This window comes from Capra hircus, chromosome 26 (assembly GCF_001704415.2).
Source record: "Capra hircus breed San Clemente chromosome 26, ASM170441v1, whole genome shotgun sequence".
Lineage (NCBI taxonomy): Eukaryota > Metazoa > Chordata > Mammalia > Artiodactyla > Bovidae > Capra > Capra hircus.
In genome coordinates, this window is record NC_030833.1 from 30,015,380 (window position 1) to 30,035,488 (window position 20,109).

General features: G+C 50.6%; 1 protein-coding gene across 5 annotated transcripts in view; it reads right to left on the reverse strand.

Moving 5' to 3' along the window:
- The window catches only part of PAX2 (paired box 2), a 90,056-nt gene that overhangs the window by 19,847 nt on the left and 50,100 nt on the right, over positions 1-20,109 (reverse strand). For all 5 annotated transcript variants that reach the window (XM_018041683.1, XM_018041680.1, XM_018041684.1 and 2 more), the window contains one exon: positions 2,099-2,274. In XM_018041683.1, coding sequence (XP_017897172.1) covers positions 2,099-2,274 — 176 coding nt within the window. The remainder of the gene's footprint in view (positions 1-2,098; positions 2,275-20,109) is intronic.

The window sequence follows — 20,109 nt, forward strand, 5'->3', positions numbered from 1 at the left end:
GGAGGGTGGGAGGGGTGGGCTCAAGGGATGATGCAGAGTTGTGTGTGGGGGGGAGGCAGACCTGACTCTGGGAAGTTGAGGGGCAGCCCATCCATTCTTGGTGGGTATCCAAGCACCCTTGACCTCTCTGTAGCCTCTCCTGCTTAAGAAGCCCCCAAGGGCGAGGGGTAGCAGTGGGAAACCCCCTGGTAAGAGGCCAGGGCTATTTTCAGGTGCCTGAGGGTAGGGCATCTCAGGGAGGGGAGATGAACCCTGATGTGATGGCAGAGGCAGGAGCTGGGGGGAAGGGCCTAGTGGGGCCTCCAGCCTGGCACTGCTGAGTCGCTGATCGGGTGCTGGCGCCCCTTTTTAAAAAACAAACAAAGACAGCCTCACGGGCCCCTCACTCTCTGCCTGTGCACTGGGGTATGAAATTGGGGAGGGGGAGAGTCCACATGGCTAACAGAAGGGTGGGAGGGGGCCAGTCATTGACTCTGAAAGGGTGTCCTGCCTGAAACACTCCGGTAATTGCCTTTTTATTGCAGCTACCGCCAAGCCAGACCCCAGAGCTGGGCCGACCAGGAGCCCGCACAAAGCAGGAAAAGTTGCTCTGATTAATATTACGTTAAATTAAAACTGATTTTCTGCGCTTTCGGGTCCGTTTTTTTCTCTTCCGCTTCCTGGCCCCCCCCAGAGGACCCCCTCCCCTCCTTGGCTGGACAGGATTGCCTCGTCATTTCCAATTCCTTCTCGTATTGATCTTCCTGTAGAAATCAGTTTTGTAATTAGCTGCAAATTAGGCCTTCTACTGGGGGTGAAGCTGCCCCCTGATTTATCACCAGAGTAATTCGCTGTGATCGGAGAGAAATTAAAATGAACTCAATTAGGCTTCGGATTTGCTTTATGGGCCCTGCTCCGAGTTTCAGGGGGAAAAATGACTGTGCTGGTGTTTAATAGTCTAATGAAAGTAAATAAAGGTTATTCATTGTAATACAGCCGGGGACTCGGGGAGGGTGCACCAAGCCGCCCGCCTCGGCCGGCTCCTCCTTTGTTGGTTTATGGCTCAGGGCACCTTAAAAAGACTTTTGATTTTTGTTTTATGAAGACAAACAGCTTATGGGATAAAAGGACGGGCGGGGAGAAAGGCGAATGGCTGAGAGCTGTTGGAGTCCCAAGTAGAACTGTGCTGTGCAGAGTCTGTGGGGCTGTGCGTGTGCATTGCGTGAGGGTGTGTGCTGAGTGTGCAAACATGGCAGGCTGTGTTGTGCTCGCTGTGGGCCTGGCCCGGGCCATAGTGTGGGGAGAATGTGTGTGTGCTCCCGTGTCGGAGCATGTACTCGCGGCAGGGGGCGGGGGGCTATCCTATCTTCTGGGTGAAAGCGGGCAAGGAGGGGTGCTGACTTGGTGATCTTGGGGAGGGCACAGCAACTGGCTGATGGGCCGTGGGGGAAGGGGTGGGGAGGGAGCAGGTGGGTGGTGGATCGTCTGTGAACACATGCACACGGGTAAATGTCAGGAGTTAGGAGATGTGTTTTGTGTATTGTGCTGGGGTGTTCTGGGGTGTTCTGGGTTGTTCTGCATCTGTGGGAAGTACTGGGTCTGAGGGGTGGGCTGTCAGCCTGTCTGGGGTCATGATGGACAGCCGGGTGAGGGAGTAGGAGGCAGGCACTGGGCTCTCTTCCTGACACCTCCTGGGGCAAGAATAGCATCCAGGCTTCCTCAGACTTTCTGTAGGACTCTAGGGGCATTTAGGCAAGGGGTGTTCCTGAACCCCTATGCCAGGAGCAGGGCTGGAATGCAGGGCTGGAAGCGACCTGTCAGGTTTTCTGTCTAGAGACAGGGAACCTGAGGATGGGGCTGAAACTGAGAGGGGGTAAGACTCGCCTACGGCGATGCTTGCACCCAGAACTCCCGCCTTCTAACTGCCACATACCATGATGATTTTCCCAGCTTTGTCATAATGTCCTCGTGTGAGGGTGCTTACAGGGCGCACACACGGCACACCTACAGGCAGCACATGTGATGCTGGGTGTGCACCTGGCCGACCTGCGAGCATGCTCCAGAAGCCTTGCTCTGCCCAGTCCCTCTCTCTTCTCCAAATGGAGAGCTCCTTCCTCACCTGCTCTGATTTGATGTGCTCTGATGCCTGGAAGACGTCAGGGTAGGAAGGACGCTCAAAGACCCGATCCAAAGCTTCCAGCTGCTGCTGGGTAAAGGTGTCGGCCCGCAAGTGCTTCCGCAAACTGTCCACGCCACTCTGGGAGTCTCCATTGGGGACTGAGCCCTCGGACACATCTGGAGGACACAGGGACACTCGGGGCGTGAGCGCAGGTGAGCAGAGGCACAGAGCAAAGCAGTGGGCAAAGGGGTGGGCACTTGGCTGGGCCCCCGGGGCTCTGCACCGCTTCTAGGACTCCTATGCCCAGTTTTGAGGCTTGAGGGGCTGACCCAGGGGCTGGCCATGCGTCAGAGTCCTGACTGAGGGAGCCAGCGCCCCAGAACAACCTGGGAAGACAAAGGGAAGTTGTCACAGCTGGGGGTGGGGGTGGGAAGGACTAGGCAGAGGTGGGGGAGCCAGAGGGGCTCCTGGGCACTGTCTCCTCAGGACCTGTCTCCCCTAAACCCCTCCTGTGCCTCAGCCCTTGGTCAGCCTGGGAGGAGGAGCTGGTTGTCTCAGGCCAGCATTACTGAGCCTGTGGAGAATTGAACTTGGCTCTGAGATGAATTTCAGTTCCACTGACTCCAAGGGTGGAAAATCATCAAATCTCCGAGGCTGAGTGTAACACAGAGACTGGGTGAAGTAATTAACTTCACCACCGAGGGAGGAGGGACTCGGGGCCCAGCAGAGGCGCTCTTCTTACGTTGGGCCAGGCCTGAGACTGGAGCAGGAGGAAGGCAGGTGGCAGGGAGCCAGGAAATGCGACTCAGGCAGAGACTGAAGCCCGGGTCCTTGCAGATGCTGCTGTGCTCTGAAAACCCCCTCTCAGCTTCTGTCCTTGACCTGGGCTCTGGCTAAACTCTGTCAGAGGCCTGCTCCTTGGCCATTTGGTTCCTCCTGCCATCTCCACAGAGAGCTGAGACCCACCCCAGGTCTGAAATACCAGGACAGCACCACAGAGCGCCCACTCCCGGCGCCTCCCACCACTCGGCTACCCCTGCCTCCCTGGCCCTGCCCTCTCCATCTGACCCACGGGGGTTTTCAGAGTGCACAGTGGGCCAAGCACCTGCTCTGCCCGCATTCCCCGAACCCCTGCCCCGCCACTCCCCGGGCCCAAAGCTGGGTCCTTGCAGCCACCGCTTGGCCTCTCCTTTGCTTCCCTCACCCTGAAACCAGCTGGGGAGTCCGGGGCCTGGGGCCAGCCATGCTGGAGGGCCCAGGGTGTTCCTCTGGGACTGTTATATATATCAGTTTATAGGTGATTATACAATATGATATAATCAATATTGCATTATATACAGTAACACCATACAGTATCATTCAGGAGACCATAGAAAATATTACATATTGATTAACCTCAACCTGCAACCATCGTCTCTTGCTGGTCTCCCAGATGTAGCAAGGGGATCTGCTTTCCTAATGGGACTTCCTGTCTTCACTCCATCCTGGAGGGGGTGGGAAAGCAAAGAAAGTGTGTTGTGTATGTGTGTGTGTGTGTGTGTGTGTGTGTGTGTGTGTGTGTGTGTGAAAGACAGAGAAATGGAGACCAGGATGATGTCTGAGGTGGACAGACAGACACAGGGACAGCATGAATGATATTTCTATGTTCCCTATGTTCCTAAGGCCACAAAACTTGTTGTGTTTTTTCTGTGTAAGCCTCTGGAATGCTTTTCTGTCTTAGAGGGAGTGTGTGCTTCTCTCTATCTGAGTTAGATGGTGATGTATTTATTTTCCCCTTTTGTGTATCTTCTGTGTATATGCATGCATTTGTACACATATACACACAAGAACCTTTCTGAACAGGTGTGTGTGTACGGGTATGACTGCACAGGGAGCGTGAGCCCACATCCCTATGTTTCTCCTGTGCCTCTTCTCTTTCAAGGACGTGCCATCATCCTAAGGCCATCCCTTGGAGCTATCAATATTTGCATGTTTCATTGTGTCTAATCCTCTGTTGCTGGAGTCCTACCTTTGTGGGAAGCCTTTCTGTCAGGGCACAGGGAGACAGTGAGTGTCTTTGTGTGTGGTTACTCCAGGGTCACCAATGGGTCCTGGGGAGTCACGTGCATTTGTCTGTGAACACAGCCTCACATGCTATATGCATAGGTGTGTGCTATGTGCAGTGAGACTCATACTATGCCTCTCTGTAGATTTGTGTATATGCCTGTGTGTGGCTTGGCTCAGCCCGTGTGTGTGTGTGTGTGTATGTGTGTGTGTGTATGTAGGGGCTAAACTGAAGCTTTGTCCTTAGGTCACTGGCTGGAGGAGTCTCTTTTCCTTCATTTATTCAGGGGCCCTTCAGATCTTGACAAATCTGTCACTCTAAATTTGCGAGAGATTATGGTGCTCTCTCCCCAGCCCGCAGAGAGGTGATATATGATATCTGCTGCCCCTATTGATTGCCTGATCTGGTGGCAGAGGCCGGCGAAATGAACTTGAAATGAACATCATGCCTCAACTCATTGTGCGTATAATACACTACTTAATCCCACATTTTTCAGCCGCTATGGAATTCAATTGATCAATCATGTTCCACTGATAGTACTGTTTTAGGGGTTATTGCTGCTCCCTCCACTCACTGACCTTTTTATTTATTTATTTTTTTTCATATACTCAGGCCCTGGTGATAAGACAGGTTACAGAGGCAGCCACAGAAAGGGGAGGGAGGAAAGAAAGGTGAAAGGAAGGCTGCTCCTGGAAGAGGTGGCGGGGAGACTGGGAAGGAGAAGGGGAGAGGGAAGGGGGGTGGGATGGGGAAGAGACAGAAGGTGCCAGAAGGGCAGAAAAGCAAACCAGGGTGATGGAGGCATGAGGCTGCCAAAGGCTTGAGGAGACCCCCCAAAGGAGAAGGAAGGTGACAGGGAGTGGGAAAGGCAGCAGTCGGGATGAATGGCGGAGAAGCACAAAGACACTTGTGGGGAACAGGGTGGGAAGTCACAGGGGCAGGGAGAGGACAGTGGCATCACTGGTGGGGGACAGGGAGGCAGTGCCCCCCGGGTCAGCCCGTGGGCCCACAGGCTCTCCCCAGAGACCAGGGTGGTACCCTTCCCTCGGCTAGAGAAGGGAGGCTGGAGCAAAGGCAGGAGGAAGGGTGGAGAAGGGAGGCAGGCAAGGAGGCCTGGACTCAGAGGTCCAAGGAGGAGGAAGCTCAGTGAAGGAGGAAAGCCAGAGGCAGAGACAGGGCAGAAAGAAAGAGAGGGAGAAAGGGAAGATGCTTCCCGCAGCAGATGCCTAGAGAAGCACAGGCTGTGCTGAGGGCATTTGCCCACTTGCCGTAGGAATGAGCCCAGCGGGCTCTGCTTTCCTGGAAGCCCGGGGATCCAGATGAGGAGCACAGTCCAGGACCCGGGTGGGGGTGGGGCTGGAGGGTAGAGGGCAGAGGAGGAAAGAAGAAGAGCGTAGAGGAAGAACAGAGACCGTGGAAGAAGAGAATTGAAAAGGAAGAGAACACGAAGCCGTTGCCAGTGCCTCCCGCTGGCGGGGATGCATCCTCAGGACGTGGAGAAAGAGGGCCCGGGTGGGCCTTCCCAAGGGTGGAGTCTCAGAGGTGCCATTGGGGGCGGGGTGGGGCTGGGCTAGGAGACACTGCCAGGCCCAGGCACTGGACAGCTCTCTGGGGCGAACATGGAGGAAGAGGCAGAAGCAAGTCTTAATCTGGGCTGAAGAGCGAGCAAGAAGGAAAGTAATTAGCATCCACCTCACCAAGGAGCCAGGCTGGGAGTTCCCCATGGGCAGGAACCATGACTAGTACATCTCTATAGCTACAGTGCCAGGCACGGCACTGGGCACAGAGTTGGTACTCAATGAATGAATGAATGAATGAGGCTCTCCTGAGTAGCATTCAAAGCCAGACCCCTGGCAGAAGGTCTCTGAACCAGCCACCTGGTTGACTTGGCATCCCAGGACATCCAGTCACTTGTCAGGCAAGTCCCATGCAGCCCCAGGTGTCAGAGGATGTGAGAAGCCCACAGCAGGCCCCTGCACTGACTCACACACATTCTTCACCCGCTCCACTGCTCGTTAACTTCCAACAGCATCAACTCTGGTCCATGGAGTTGATGGACCACTCACACCAACACCTTCCTGTCCACCTACAGTACCTCTGTCCAAGAAACAGAGCATGCCATGTTCCCAGTTAAGAGTGAAACTTGACCTCAGAGCTGCAGATGTCATCTAAGGCAGCCGGCAGAGGCTGCTTGAGAACAGGGCCCAGAGATGGCCCTTACGTTGGACTCCCCACACCACGGCTTTGATCACAAGGTGTGGGATAAAGCAGGTCTACCTGCTCATTTCTGGTTCCAGAGAAGTCCTCCCCTAGGTGACACAGTGGGCCCTCAGCCTTCATCTTGATGGGAAAACCAGCCCAAGCCTTGTCAGGGCTCCAAGAAGAGGGCAGGAGTATGATGCCACACGTTCTGGGCTTTCTGGAGCAATTCTGATTTCCAATATCCTTTTCCACTCTTAGGCCCCACTTTCAGACTGAAGTTGGAAAATGTGGTTGCTGAAGGTTTAGTAACCTTGCCCCCTCCCCTGAGGGGACACCCTGCACTTGTTGGTCTCAGTATGTGGAGGGTTCAGCCCTGTTCTGCTGTCCCTGCTCAGCCACCATCCATTAGCAGCTCACAGCACCGAGAGCTTGTTCCATTCAACCCACCATCTAATCCTCCCAACAACCTGCAAGGTAGATGCTGCGATACCTCTTTTAAAGATAAAGATGGGACCTCTCTGGTAGTCCAGTGGTGAAGAATCTATCTGCCAATGCAGAGGACACGAGTTCGATCCCTGGTCCAGGAAGATGCCACTTGCCGCAGGGAGACTAAGCCTGTGAGCCACAACTACTGAGCCTGCACTCTAGAGTTGGTGCTCAGCAACAAGAGAAGCCAGCTCGATGAGAAGCCCATGCACCACAATCAGAGAAAGCTTGCAAGCAGCAGCAACAAAGACCCAGCACAGCCAAAAATAAAAACACTTTTTAAAAAAGGAAACCGAGGCAGAGAGGTTAAGTGGCTTATCCAAGGCCATGCAGCTGGTAAATGAGCTGGGATTTGAATTCAGGTCTGTTTGAACCCAGAGCCTGCCCTCCACATCATTTCATTCTGCTGCCCGGGTTCCAAACCCAGGAGACCCAGCTGAGGGGCCCCTGACCCCATCCAGGCCGCTGTGTCCCTCCCAGGATCCCCCCTTTCCTGATTTGCACTCTCCCTACACTGAAGCTACAGCCTATGAGCTGCTGAGCCCAGACTGTACGAAGAATGATGAGGGGACACTTGGTCCAAACTCCTCATTTTAAGGTAATAAAAACCAGCAGGGTGGACGGTGAAGTGGGGGAGGGGAGGTGACCAGTCCAAGGTCACACTACGAGGCAGCAGGACTCTCAGAACTGGAGCCCATTCCAAGTGCCGTGTCCACTCTGGCATGAGCCATAGCATATCTGAAGGAGAGTGAGCTCCCGTAAGTCGTTTCCAGAATGAGGCAGCATATAAATAAATTAATTAAACAAACTGCTGAGTTAAAACTTTGACGCAGATTATTCTTTCAAAGGGAACAAAGGCTTGTATTGTCTTCTCTGACCGCTTCATATTTGTCTAGCAGTGAACAAAAAGCTTTCGTAGACCTTATGTTATTTGGGCTTCCTAACTACTCTCTAGGAGAAGGCAACAGTAACCCACTCCAGTGTTCTTGCCTGGAGAATCCCAGGGACGGGGGAGCCTGGTGGGCTGCCGTCTATGGGGTCGCACAGGGTCGGACAAGACTGAAGCGACTTAGCAGCAGCAGCAGCAACTACTCTCTAAGATAGCTAGGGATTATAAGCCCCTTTTTACTGGTGGCTCAGATGGTAGAGAATCTGCCTGCAATGTGGAAGACCTGGGTTTGGAAGATCCTCTGGAGAAGGGAAAGTCTATCCACTCCAGCATTCTTGCCTGGAGAATTCCATGGAAGGAGGAGCCTGGTGGGCTACTCCATGGGGTCGCAAAGAGTTGGACACGACTGAGCAACTTTCACTTTTTACTGGTGAGGAAACTAAGGTTCAGAGTAACTGAAGTGCAGGTTAAACGAAGGTAAATGGCTAGATCAAGGGCATATCTACCAGGCTCTACCAGGGAGCCTGGCACACGGAAAGCCCCTGTGGACAGTTGTGGCCTGAGCAGCAACGAGTAGCAGTATCTGCCGGTCCAGCCCACAAACAGGGCTCCAGCAGTGGGGCCCTGAACTCCATGCAAAAGAAGAGAATTGTAGGACCAAAGATCACCTTGACCAGGAGAGCCACCCACAGGGTAACAGTGATTACTCCCTGATCATGAGCAAATGCTTCACTTCTCATCTAAGTTTTTCCATATGATCCAGGCTTTGTACAAGAAGCACATACCACTTGGAGAATCATTAATAAAAATGACTTTTACTCCTCAACAAAAAAGGTGTTATCTCATTCACTTAGCCTTGTCACTCCCCATCCATTCCTGGACTGCCTGGGAGCACAGCCCTACCTCCCGCCCCTCTGGTCCCAGGCCAGATCCCTCTGACTGGCCAGCCATGAATAGGGCTAGCCAGTGAGGTCTCAGAATCTTCGGGAGGAGGGCAGGCACTGATCACAGAATAAAATTATGCCATTTCCTTGGTTAGAAAGCACCAAGGTTCATCAAAGTCAATGTGGAATGAACAGGGGCTGTCCACTGAACCCAAGGAAGTAGGAATCAGGCATTTGAGAGGAATTCTTTTAAAGTATAGCAAAAAAGTATATTAATTTCAAATTAACCCAAATATACCTGTCTACCCATCTATAGGGAAACTGACATCATCAGGGCTTCCATACACACGCATTAATCCATTCAATTTTATGAAGTATTTACTATCACTATTCTCGTTTTTTCAGATGAGAGGCAAAAATTATTTGTTCAACATTTCCCAACTAGAAAGTAGCCAAAGGCTGGATTTGAACTCAGGAAAGTCTGACTCTAAGGCTCTCCCCACTCTATCAGATTTGCTTTCCTTGTCAAAGATCATCATCGCAGCCATTTACTGAGCACTAACTGTGTATGAGGCAGGCTTCAGGTGCTTTCCACACATTATCCCTAATCCCCCACAGAACACTTGCAGAAGAGATACCATTAGTCCAATGTTACAAATGGAGAAATAAGCTAAAGGAGAGTAAAAAACATGTGTGTGATCACACAGCTAACAAGAAGCAAGCTCAGGGAAAATAAGCCTTACTTCACCTGTAGACTAAAAATGACCCAGAAAAGTGATACAGGGAGAAAAGAGGAAAATGTGGAGGAAGTGGGGACACTAAGTGATGGACCCGGCCTCTAGCGGCTTTGGGGAGCAGGAGCGATCAGGGGTACTGGGTCCAGGTGGGGGCTCTTTGCTGCATCCCATTTTGACTGGTGGCCTCTACCCCGCTCTCTCTGCCTTAGCTCCTCTCACACCACCTTCCCTCTGCGGGGTTCACCCCCAGGCCTCCCCCAGTCTCCCCAGCTGCCAGTTGTTGCAGTTTCAAACTCAATTGTTCTCCTCGGTACTGAGGCAAATGGAGTCATTAATTACCTTCTATCGGCTGGGCTGAGTTCAGAATGCGATCAATATCCCCGCTTGTCATTCAGGGCAGCCCGCCTGTGCAGCCCCGGCCCCACCCCCACGGCGGCCAGGACCAGAGGTCTGGGCTGCCACCCTGGCCTCCCCTCTGATGGAGGGCCCGGAGAGAAGTCAGAGATGCCGAAGAACCAGGCTGCTGTCCAGACTGGGAGAAGAGTGGGGATTCAGAGAATGGAGAGGCAAGTGGAAGGAGGAAGGAAAAGGAAGGGGATGAGGGGGTGAGGAGAGAAGGGCAGGAGACCAGAAAGGAAGGAGAAAGCAGGAGAGCGGAGCGCCACATGCTGGGAAGGGGCTGACGTAAATAAACACTGTCCAGGGAGGTGGGATGACATTCCGGAACCACGGCCTCTCATCCTTATATTAATACTAGACAATCCGTGGGACTGCCCTGGCCAGGCACCCCAAGCCAAGTTCAAGGGGAAAGCATAAAGAAGCCCTTTGAAACCTGGCCCGAAGCTTTGGCTCTGAGCAACACCAGCTTCTGCCCAGCCTTCCAGCCCTGGCAAACCTGCTAATTGTGACCAGGCTCTGCTTCTCAACACTCCATGTGTTCAGGACAGGGTGGAAGACAGGGGTGGCTACCTGCCTGCCTGACCTCAGTCTTACTGTGCCAATTTACACCCATGTGTCTCTGGGGACACGAACTACATTTGTGGTCCTAACATAATACTGGACTAGAAGTAACATCTCCTGGGCTGAAATTCTAGTTTTGTCCCTTACCTGCTATATGTCCTTGGCCAAGTCTCTCAAGCTTTTCTAGACTGTTTCCTCAGATGAACACCAGAGGGTTGCTAACTGCTACCTCAGAAGGATTCACTTCTCTGTTCTCTGTGTTCCAACAAACATCTATCCAAACCTCTATTGTAGAAATAATAATAACTAAAATCGATCCAATTCCTATTATGGTACCAGACACTAAGCCTAACATAGTCCAATGATTTAATCCTTACAATAACAGCAGCTAACATTAAGTGCTTACTATATATTGGGCACTCATCTAAGAAGTTTACATATATTAACTCATTTCATTTTCACCAGAACTTAAGCAGGAAGCTTCTATTATTATCTCCATTTTGTAGGTGAGGAAATGGAAATGCAGAGGTTCAGGAACTTTCCTAAGGTTACACAGCTAACTAGTGAAGGAGGAGGCAGAAGCAACCCAGACGACATGCCTCTGGCAGCTGAGCTCATAACCTGGAGAAACTGAGAGCTAGCGAGGTTGGGTAACTTGCTCTAAAGCACTCGTTCCAGACAGTAAGTGGCAGAGTCAAATTTAGAATCCATATGTACTTAAGGCTTTTTTTTTTTTTTTTGATGTTTGTTTTCTTCACTAAACTGTGACTATTTTAAAGCCAGGGACCCATCTTTTTTCATTTTTGTAAATCTAGCCCAGAGCCTGACACATAGTAGCTGATAAAAGAATGTTGGCTGCTTTGTAATATAGAATTCCAAAAGCAAAGATTGATTCTTTCTTTACTTGCCTTACAGTTTACCTTTAGAAGGAGCATAGGACTTTGCTACTCTGAATTCAGTGTTATCACATTTTATAGCTAGAAAGTATCATGGAGATAATTTAATCTGATGGCTTCTTATAGATTTAAAAAAAAAGGGGGCTCAGAAAGGTTGAGTGATTTCCGCATGTCACACAGCTAGTTATCCTTAGGATAGGAACGAAAGCTCTTAGTCTTATGCCCTTTCCCAGTAGTCCAGGCTGCTTAATTCTGATCAAGAAAGAGGAAACTGATAAAACGGAAGCACTGGGGATTTGGGAAGAAAAGAACCATGTCTAGAGCTGACAGTGGCAAAAGAAGAGGACTCGGGCAGAATCCAACTGGAGGAGAGCAAACTGCTACGCCTTGCGGGAAAGAATGGCTGTGTGCACCCACAGCAAGAGATTCTAGAGGGGAATATAATTCCATGAGGACAGGATGCTCTAAAAATGAAATTCCACTGCCACAAGCTCAAATAATCAACCTGACAAAGTAAAGACAGTGGGAGTGGGGGAGGGGTGGGAAGAGAGGGCGTTTAAGGGAAATCATTGTTGCTGCACACGAATGAGCTTTAAAATATGATGAGCCTAGATTTTAAAAGGACATGTACACGGAACAGTGGAAGATTATGCAACCATTAAAAAAATCATGTTTTCAAAGGATATTTAATGATATGTGAAAATGGTCCTATATAATGTTAAGTAAAAAAAGTGAGTTGTAAGCTGTATATACAGGATCATTCCAATTTTGATAAAAAGTATACATATATATTAATATATATAATTATATGTAATATAACGAATTATATACACACAGGAAACAAAAAGACTGTAAAGAATATGCCAAAATTCTAACAGTTGTTATCTCTTGGTGATGTGATTATGGGTAATTTTTTAAAAAAATTACTGTATCTTCTGAATATTTTTACAATGAGCATATATTACACTTAGTATCAGACAAGTTATTTTTTTTTTCTTATGAAGGACAGGAGGGAGGAGGGGACCCTAACCAGGGATAGATAGGAGAGTAGCAGGAGCCTGTCAGGAAGACAAAAGCTCAGAACAAGCTGAAACAACAAAAAGGGCCTTGGCAACCATGTTTGGAGAAAGAACAAAAAGGAAGGCAGGCTTAGGCTCAGTGCTCAGGAAAGGAGGTAATTCTGAGAGAAACGAAAGAGAAGGCAGAACTTCTCAACCCCTGGCTTGACTTTGTCTTCTCCATCAAAGAAAGGAATCCTCAAAATGAGACCAGCAGGAGACGCCTAGTCAGGTGGGAGCCAGGTGGGTAACTCTTAACCATTTCAACTGGGTTACCTCTCCCAGGCTCAAATAACTCAAATATCAGGACCTCAGGTGGGGCAGGGTGGTGGGGTGAGGTGGACAGGATCCTAAATTTTTTGTTGAAAATCCTTGAGCAGTCACAATGAAAGGGCAAGGCAGTGACAAGATCAATGCCATAGCAAAAAAGGGGGAAAGGTAAGCTTATGCAAACAACACTCTAACACATTTACCATTAGGGTCTGGAAATCTTTAGAATAAATTATCATGCAGGGGCTTCCCAGGTGGCACTAGTGGTAAAGAACCTGCCTACCAATGCAGGAGACGTAAGAGTCACGGGTTCAATCCCTGGGTTGGGAAGATCCCCTGGAGGAGGGCACGGCAACCCACTCCCAGTATTCTTGCCTGGAGAATCCCATGGACAGAGGAGCCTGGTGGGCTACGGTCCATAGGGTATCAAGAAGTCAGACATGACTGAAGCGACTTAGCACAGCACACACAGCGTATCGTGCAGTTAATCTGTGGGCATTAGAAAAGAGGGATACCATGGAGACTGCATACACTCACCAAGAGTAGGTTGTAGCACCCTAACTAGTTATCATTATTTAGGTCAAATGCCAGCCCCACCAAGACTTCCTCCATTGCCCTGGTGAGAAGCTACTGACTCCCTCTTTCTTGACATTTATCATTCGCACTTTATGCTTTGATCACAGATCTATCACAATCTGCTTGTATAATGGTGTGCACTATCTATCTATCTCCCTACTAGGCTAGAAGGTTTTTGAGGTCAAGGACAGCATCCTTCCTGTTTACCTTTGTTAAGTCAGTTCTGTTATGCTTTATCCATAGCAGACATTCAATCTGCTCATCAACTTATATTGGATTTTTTTTAACTGATTGAGAAAACACTGCAGATATAGTAAATGTTAACATTTCACAGAAAATCTTTCTAACTTTATGAACAAGATGAAGAACAGCGAAATGGCTGACGGTTGTTGGGCTCAATAGTTCCTAAAGCAGCCAGGAGGGATAGCTCCACTGGTGTGCTTTGTAGCTTTCCTTTATTTTAAAGGAAAATAACTTTTAAAAAAAAGCTACTTGGATGATGACATAGAAGACATCCTTAAGATCTTATTCGGGTGAAATTAAGAGCCCAAACCAACAAGATGAAATTCAACAGGGATAAATGGAATGCCCTATGTTTAGGTTTTTAAAAAATCAATTACACAAGTGCAGAATGGGGTAGACCTGGCTTGATAGCAATTGATGTGAAAAAGATCTCGAGGTTTTAGTTGACCACGAACTCAATATGAGCTTCAGTCTGACACGGCTGCTAAAAAATCGAATGTAATCTTAGGCTACATTATGGATGTAGACTCTCCAGATGGACAATGGCAAGGGTTCTACTGTACTTGGCTTTGGCTAGACTGTCTCTAGAGTTCAGTGTTCATTTAAGAGGGACTTTAACGGTCAAGAATGAATTCAGAGATGGGTAACCAGGATGGTGAAGGACCTCCCTTAAGTGCAGGGACCACACCACGTGAGAAATTGAAATCCACCCAGGGCTCAGCCAAGTGTCTTTTCAGATGCTCATTAAACCAGATGGAATGAATGGAAGGGAGGGAGGAGGGGTGGGAGAGAGAAGGACTGTCGCATGGAGATCTTGTCCTCCATTCTATTATCTGTTCTAAAAATGAAGAAACAGATGCAGAGAGATTATGTAACCAGCCAAAGGTCCCAGAGCAAGCAAGGAGAGGAGATGAAGCCCACATCCAGACATCAAGATCCAAGTCCCATGCTCTCCCCTTACCACCACACTGACTCAATACAAAGGCCATGTCGCTACCAGTGACAACTGTCCATCTGGGTCTTGTGTCCAGGCAGGGGCCGTGACCTGTCAGGAAGACCTGCTGCTGTGGAGAGTTTTATGTGCACAGCAGATAAGACCAGATGACCTTTAGGAATCTGACTCCTCCTTGTCACCACTCTCAGCCCCGTCACTGGCCTCCCTCCATGGGGGAGACAGCCCTAGGGATAGCCTCTCCATATTTCAGCCATTTCCAGCTTCAAGTTCCATTTCCTGCCTGCTCTTCTAGCCACTTGCCTGGATTCCTACTGAAAGCTCAGCCGCGTGGCTCAGCATTGAATTAACAGCTTATCGTCTGATCTAGGCAAGCCTTGCCTCCCCAAAGACTGTGAGTGCTGTGAGGTACACATCTTGGATATTTGCTTCTCTTAAACATCCCAACACAGTGGGAACTTCTGCCCATAGAGATCCCCAAAGAGGTCAGTGAAAGCTTTCTCAGTATCCCACAGACTCTCAGTTCTCTGAAACTGTGGGAAATATGCCTGTGGACAGAGGGATGGACTGAATGATCATTTAGGGAGAAGGGGGATATATGGAGGAGACCTAGAACCCCAGAGAATGATACCTGTACAGTTACTTTTCCTGTTTTGAAGAAGTTAGCCTCCAGTTTGGAGAAAAGAAGTGCACAGTCTCCCGCTGCCAACACACTGCCAGCATGGTGTGTGTGACCTCCAGTGAAGAAGCAGGAGGGTGAGCAGGTGGGGGAAGGGGAGCAAACAGGTAGTGGAAGAGAGAACAGCTGCAGAGAGGAAGAGGAGGGGTGAGTTTTGGGTGGATTTGGGTGAATTCCCCAGAGTGATCAACGTTCCTGGCCAAGAGTATGCGCTGTGCCTTCCTGCTGACTGTGGGCAGAGGCTGGGGCTCTGGGCTCACTGGCCACTGGTGGGGAAGGAGGGCTGGCTGGGGTTCTGTCTGGGTGGGACCTGAGGCCTCCTTCAGTCCTGTTTGGGCTCTCGGGAGGGCTGGGGCCTTCTGCCTGGGGCCGGGCTCCAGCTGCAGCCATAATCAGTTAGAAACCTCTCTGGAGCCAGAAGGGAAGGGGGCTTTGTTAGCTCAAAGGACACAAGCAAGGCGAAAAATTACATACCAGGCCGCTCTAAGTATGCTTGTTTAGAGAAACTGCTTGCATTTATGAAGTCTTTGGTGCGGAAAGCAGGGTTGCAAATGACTGCATCAGAGCGACAGTAAAGGCCATTAATTTCCTGTTATGTTTTCCTGTGTTGGGGGCTTTATTAATTTAATTTTACACTGTCGAACAACAACGAGAGCTGACACTGCCACACCGCCACGGCTGGAGTTTTCTTTTTGTGTGTGTAGCAAGGCTTTGCCTGACATGCAAATCAACGCTATTACCGGAACCAATAAAGATGTGCGGAGGCAAGAGGGGAGGGATGAGGATGGGAAGGGAGGGAGAAGGGGAGAAAAGAGGAGAGAAAGGGCAAAAGCCATCCCTGGGCAGGTCTCCTGGCTTCCCAGAGCATCCTCCTCAATCAGCGATTTCTAGCCACCCTTCCCCTTCCCTTGTACCCCCTCCTCCTTGACTTCCTGCCTTCAGATGACTCCATCTCTGTTGTCTTTCTCTGTCCCAGCTCCTGGAAGCACTTGAGTAGGGACATGGAGCTCCCAGGAAGAGGTGTGTGTGTGTGTGGAGGGGGTGGTCGTAGGCTTCTCCTCCTGCCCATTCTCAGCCCAGGCATGTCAAGGAAGCACAGGGACAAGAGACTGGAGGTTTCCCTCTGTCCCCTCCACCTCTCCCCAGCCAGAGCTAAGGCCTTTGCTATATAGTTCCCTTTCCAGTCATTTTTCTTCACACTCCCCTTTCCTCTAAAGCTAAGGATTCTGGCCTACTTACATATGATTAGTGAACACACACATGAACCCATGTGCTTGTGCACATGATGAAGAGTCTAGAAAGTGATTCCAGCTTGCTTGTAAGTCCCTCTGAGCACTCCTGTAGCCTACCTGGTCAACCATTTATTTCCTTTGAATTCCCAGAAAAAATACTGTCTCTGATTGTTTCTCCTTAAGAGATTCTTAAGTTTCTCCTTCAGAGCTGTCTTAAGTAGCTCCGAGGTATTGCATTGGTCTAGACCAAGTTGCCAAAGAACAATGGATCGCCAGTATCAGAAATACAGGCAGGTTCCTGGGAGACCACTTTTTGGTCCCTTTTCTTCCCAGGACCTCAAGATCACCCACACTGCCCTTCTCCCAGAGCTGCTTCCATAAGCTGGTTGCCCCAGTGGTCCACACTATATAAGTGATGGAGATGGGGGTGGGGAAGTAAGAGGGCAGGGAAGCTCCCAGGGACCCTCCTACCAAACACTTATCCGCATCCCTCATCGCAGGCTCTGCCGTCTGCTGGGGCTGAGAGGGATCTGTGAGAGCCAGAGAGAGAGAGGGAGAAAGAGAGTCCGTGCATCTTGCCTCTGTCGCTGGCTTGCTCGCACTCCTGCCTGCACTTTCTGCTTTGGGAGCTGTCTGGCAGACTTGGAGAGGCTGTTGGACAAACTCCAGCTCTTCCCAGGAGGAAAGCATAAACTTCATAAACTGCATTTACTTTAATGCAGGTTCCTGGGGCTGCTTTCCTCCAGCTTTTCTTTCCTCCCCGTGTCTGTTCTGTCTCGATCACATTTTTCCTCTGCCCCTGTGTGCACCCAGACCACACACACACACACGCGCGCACACACACACACACACACACAATGTGGCTAGTGCTCCTGAAAAAGCTGAAGTCTGGGCAGGAGGACAAGCATGCCTGTTGTAAAAGCTCTGTCTGAAGGAGAAAGCCTCAGCCTAGCCCCAGAGAGACCCTGTGAGATGCCCACACGCCTGTCTCCAGTGGAAATGAGCACAAAGGGTGCTTTGAGGCAAGCTGGCAGGCACCCCAGGGGAGGGAGGGATGCTGACGTTTCGCTGGGACGGCCAAATGAGGAGCCACCTGAAGGCTGGGCCACAGGCTCTGAGGCAGGGAGGGAGAGAAGGTGAGGCCTCCACGCAGGTTGAGGTCTGTGAGGCCTCCCTTGTCTAGGGCTGTCAAGGTCAGCAGGTTTGGGTTCACCGAAGGGTCAGGATGGTTTGAATTACTGGCTCTGCAGCAACTCTGCTCTGAGGCTCGTGATCAGTCTCTCAGCCCTCCCCCAACCCTCCTGGCAGAATGGGGAGGGTCCCGGAGACCCCTACTGGCCACCAGGGCCCTGAGGAAGGCAAGTGATGGCAGGGTGGAGGTTGGGGGAAGGCTTCTGCGGGCCCCAGCGCCCCTCTGATGCAGACACCCATGGTTGGGAGTTTACTGGCACCCATTCCTCTTGCAGGCGGCAGGGCTGGGTCTCCCAGGATGCCTTTTCCCTGACCCTTTTTCTGAAGGATCCTCTAGGACCCTTCCCTTCTCATCTGCCCGTGGGCCTGCAGAGGAGATGGTGCCTGGAGAAGGCGAGCCTTCCTGCAGAAGGGCCTGAGGAGCAGCCTCAGCGCCGAGCTCTTCCCTCCATGGCCCCGCCTGAGGGAGAAGGGCAGAGCTGAGGCAGCGGAATTCTTGCTTGGTGCCCTTGCCCATGGGGGAAGGAGGACAATGCCTACCTGCAAGGCTTGAAGGGAGTTGCTGAGTGAAGACAAGGGGGTGAAGACATTCTGACAAGGTGAGTGTGCATACACAGACGTGGGGGTGGGAGGACCCAAGGCCTCTGCCCAGTGCCCGTACTGCACTCCTGCCACCCCTGTTTCCAGTGGTGGAGGGTTGCACACAGCCCCTCCAATGTGAGTCTGTGCATTCTCTCCTGGGGAGTGGGGTCAACCCATTCATTCTGACTTTTTTGGCACTCTACCGAAAAAAAATACATGCTTTTGTGCTAAACCTTAACATACTTCCTCAAACAACGAAATGTAACTCTTCATCCACAGCAGCATGAACTGGCTGGGAAACTAAGGTGGTTAATGACTCAGCTGCATTCGCTGGTATAATCTCAGGTATTTATGTACAAATTCATGCACCTACGTCAGCTACACACAGTCATGGCTAAACCCTGGTTCCTCCCTACTGAAAAAGGTATGTTCAGGTGTACACAGGGCCCAAGGCAAAGGTCTTAATAAAACCTTTAAACCTATCCCTGTATAATGACCTGGTTGGTGTTCAACAGGCTTGTAGCCAACATTACCCTGAGAGTTTAGCTAAAATATGTGATCCAACTACTATAGAAAAATTCCCCCCTCCGGTATGAACGGTCTAATCTCCAAGGTTACTAGCAAGATATAATCATAACAATGAATGTGTGTTCAGAAGTGGATTTTTGGGGGGCGTGTGTGTCTTAGTGAATGCTGACCTTTGGACCTTAGTTCGCTCTTGGGCTGGATGGACAGCAGCCAGGTTTTGAATATTTGTTGGAAAATGAACATAGGCTGAGCTTTGTTCACGCAAGGTAAGGTCAGGTACCTGTCTGGACGGGTGATTCCCTCTATGGAGATCTGGTTTCTGAGGACCTGGCTCCTGGGGGCTCAGAGTCTGTGACCTGTGCTAGGTAGCAGGCAGTGTGTGTGAAATCCTATCATTCCAGCAATGATCCACAGAAGCATTTTCCTTACAGAAACTCAAGCTCTGCTTGACTTCCCTCTGCCAGTCTACTGTCTTCCTGCAGTGCCTGGTCGGGGCCTGGAGGAGAGGAAAAGCCAAAAAGGCCCTGCCACGCCCACGATGTAAGCTCACTTCAGAGGTGTGAGAGCCCACAACCCGTGGGTCCATGCTCCTGGGGGGTCTTCTCTAAGAAGGAGCTGGATGGCTGGGTTTGGCTGTGATTTTAAGGGTTTCATGGCAAAAAGACATAACTGCGCCCAAGTACCGAGTTTAGGTTAAGGAATCAGTGCAACCTCCTTTTGTTTACCCAACATAGCGCAACCTCACCTTGCTGTCTAGGCCCTCTCAGCTCTGCAGACTCAGCAAAACATCCTAAGAGCTTTTCATGAAGGGAGCACTCAGATCCCTCTCTGCTTTCGCCAGCCCCTGGCCTCTGGACCAAAAGGTCAGAGAGAACTGGCCCTGTGGGCCCCAGAGAACTGGCTCCTGCCTCTGCCTCTAAATGTCCACCCATGCAAACCTGCCACAGAGAACTCACCTGCTGACCCCCTCAACAGGACTGCAGGTCCAGGCCATGGACACCCAAAGAACCAGAGCCTGGCATCTGGCCAGGGGCAGTCTCTCCTCTCTCCTGGGGTCCTCCTCGCCTGCCTTTTCTGACACCAGCACTCCTCCCACTGCCCCTCCAGAAAGACAGCGGAGAAGGGAGCCGGTGACCAGGGCATGCCTGGTTTACATTAATGAGATACACCGAGGGTAATCCAGCCATGGCGGCGGCCTACAAAAGGAGGTGATCGCGGGCGGCCAGGAGCAGAGCGGCTCAGGTAATTGGTTTATCTATCTGGAAGCAGGGGGAGCAATCTCAGCACAGACAGACTAGCAGTAAAGTCTCTTCCTTAAGGCTATTTCCTTTGTCTTTTCAATTGCTTGCACATCCATGTGAGAGAGGGAGAGAGTGTTAAAGAGAGAGGGAGAGGGAGAAATGTTAATTTGTGAATTAATGGCTTTTCTCAGCGGAATTGTAAATTCAAATGTCACCTCACACGGTGACACCACGGCTGGTCTGCTGAAGAAGCAATGATAAGATTCCCCCACCTCCCTCGGTGCCCCTCCCTCCCCAAAGATAGCTGCGGAGTGGAACATGCTACTTTTAATTTGCAATAACAACACAACAGAGGTATGCA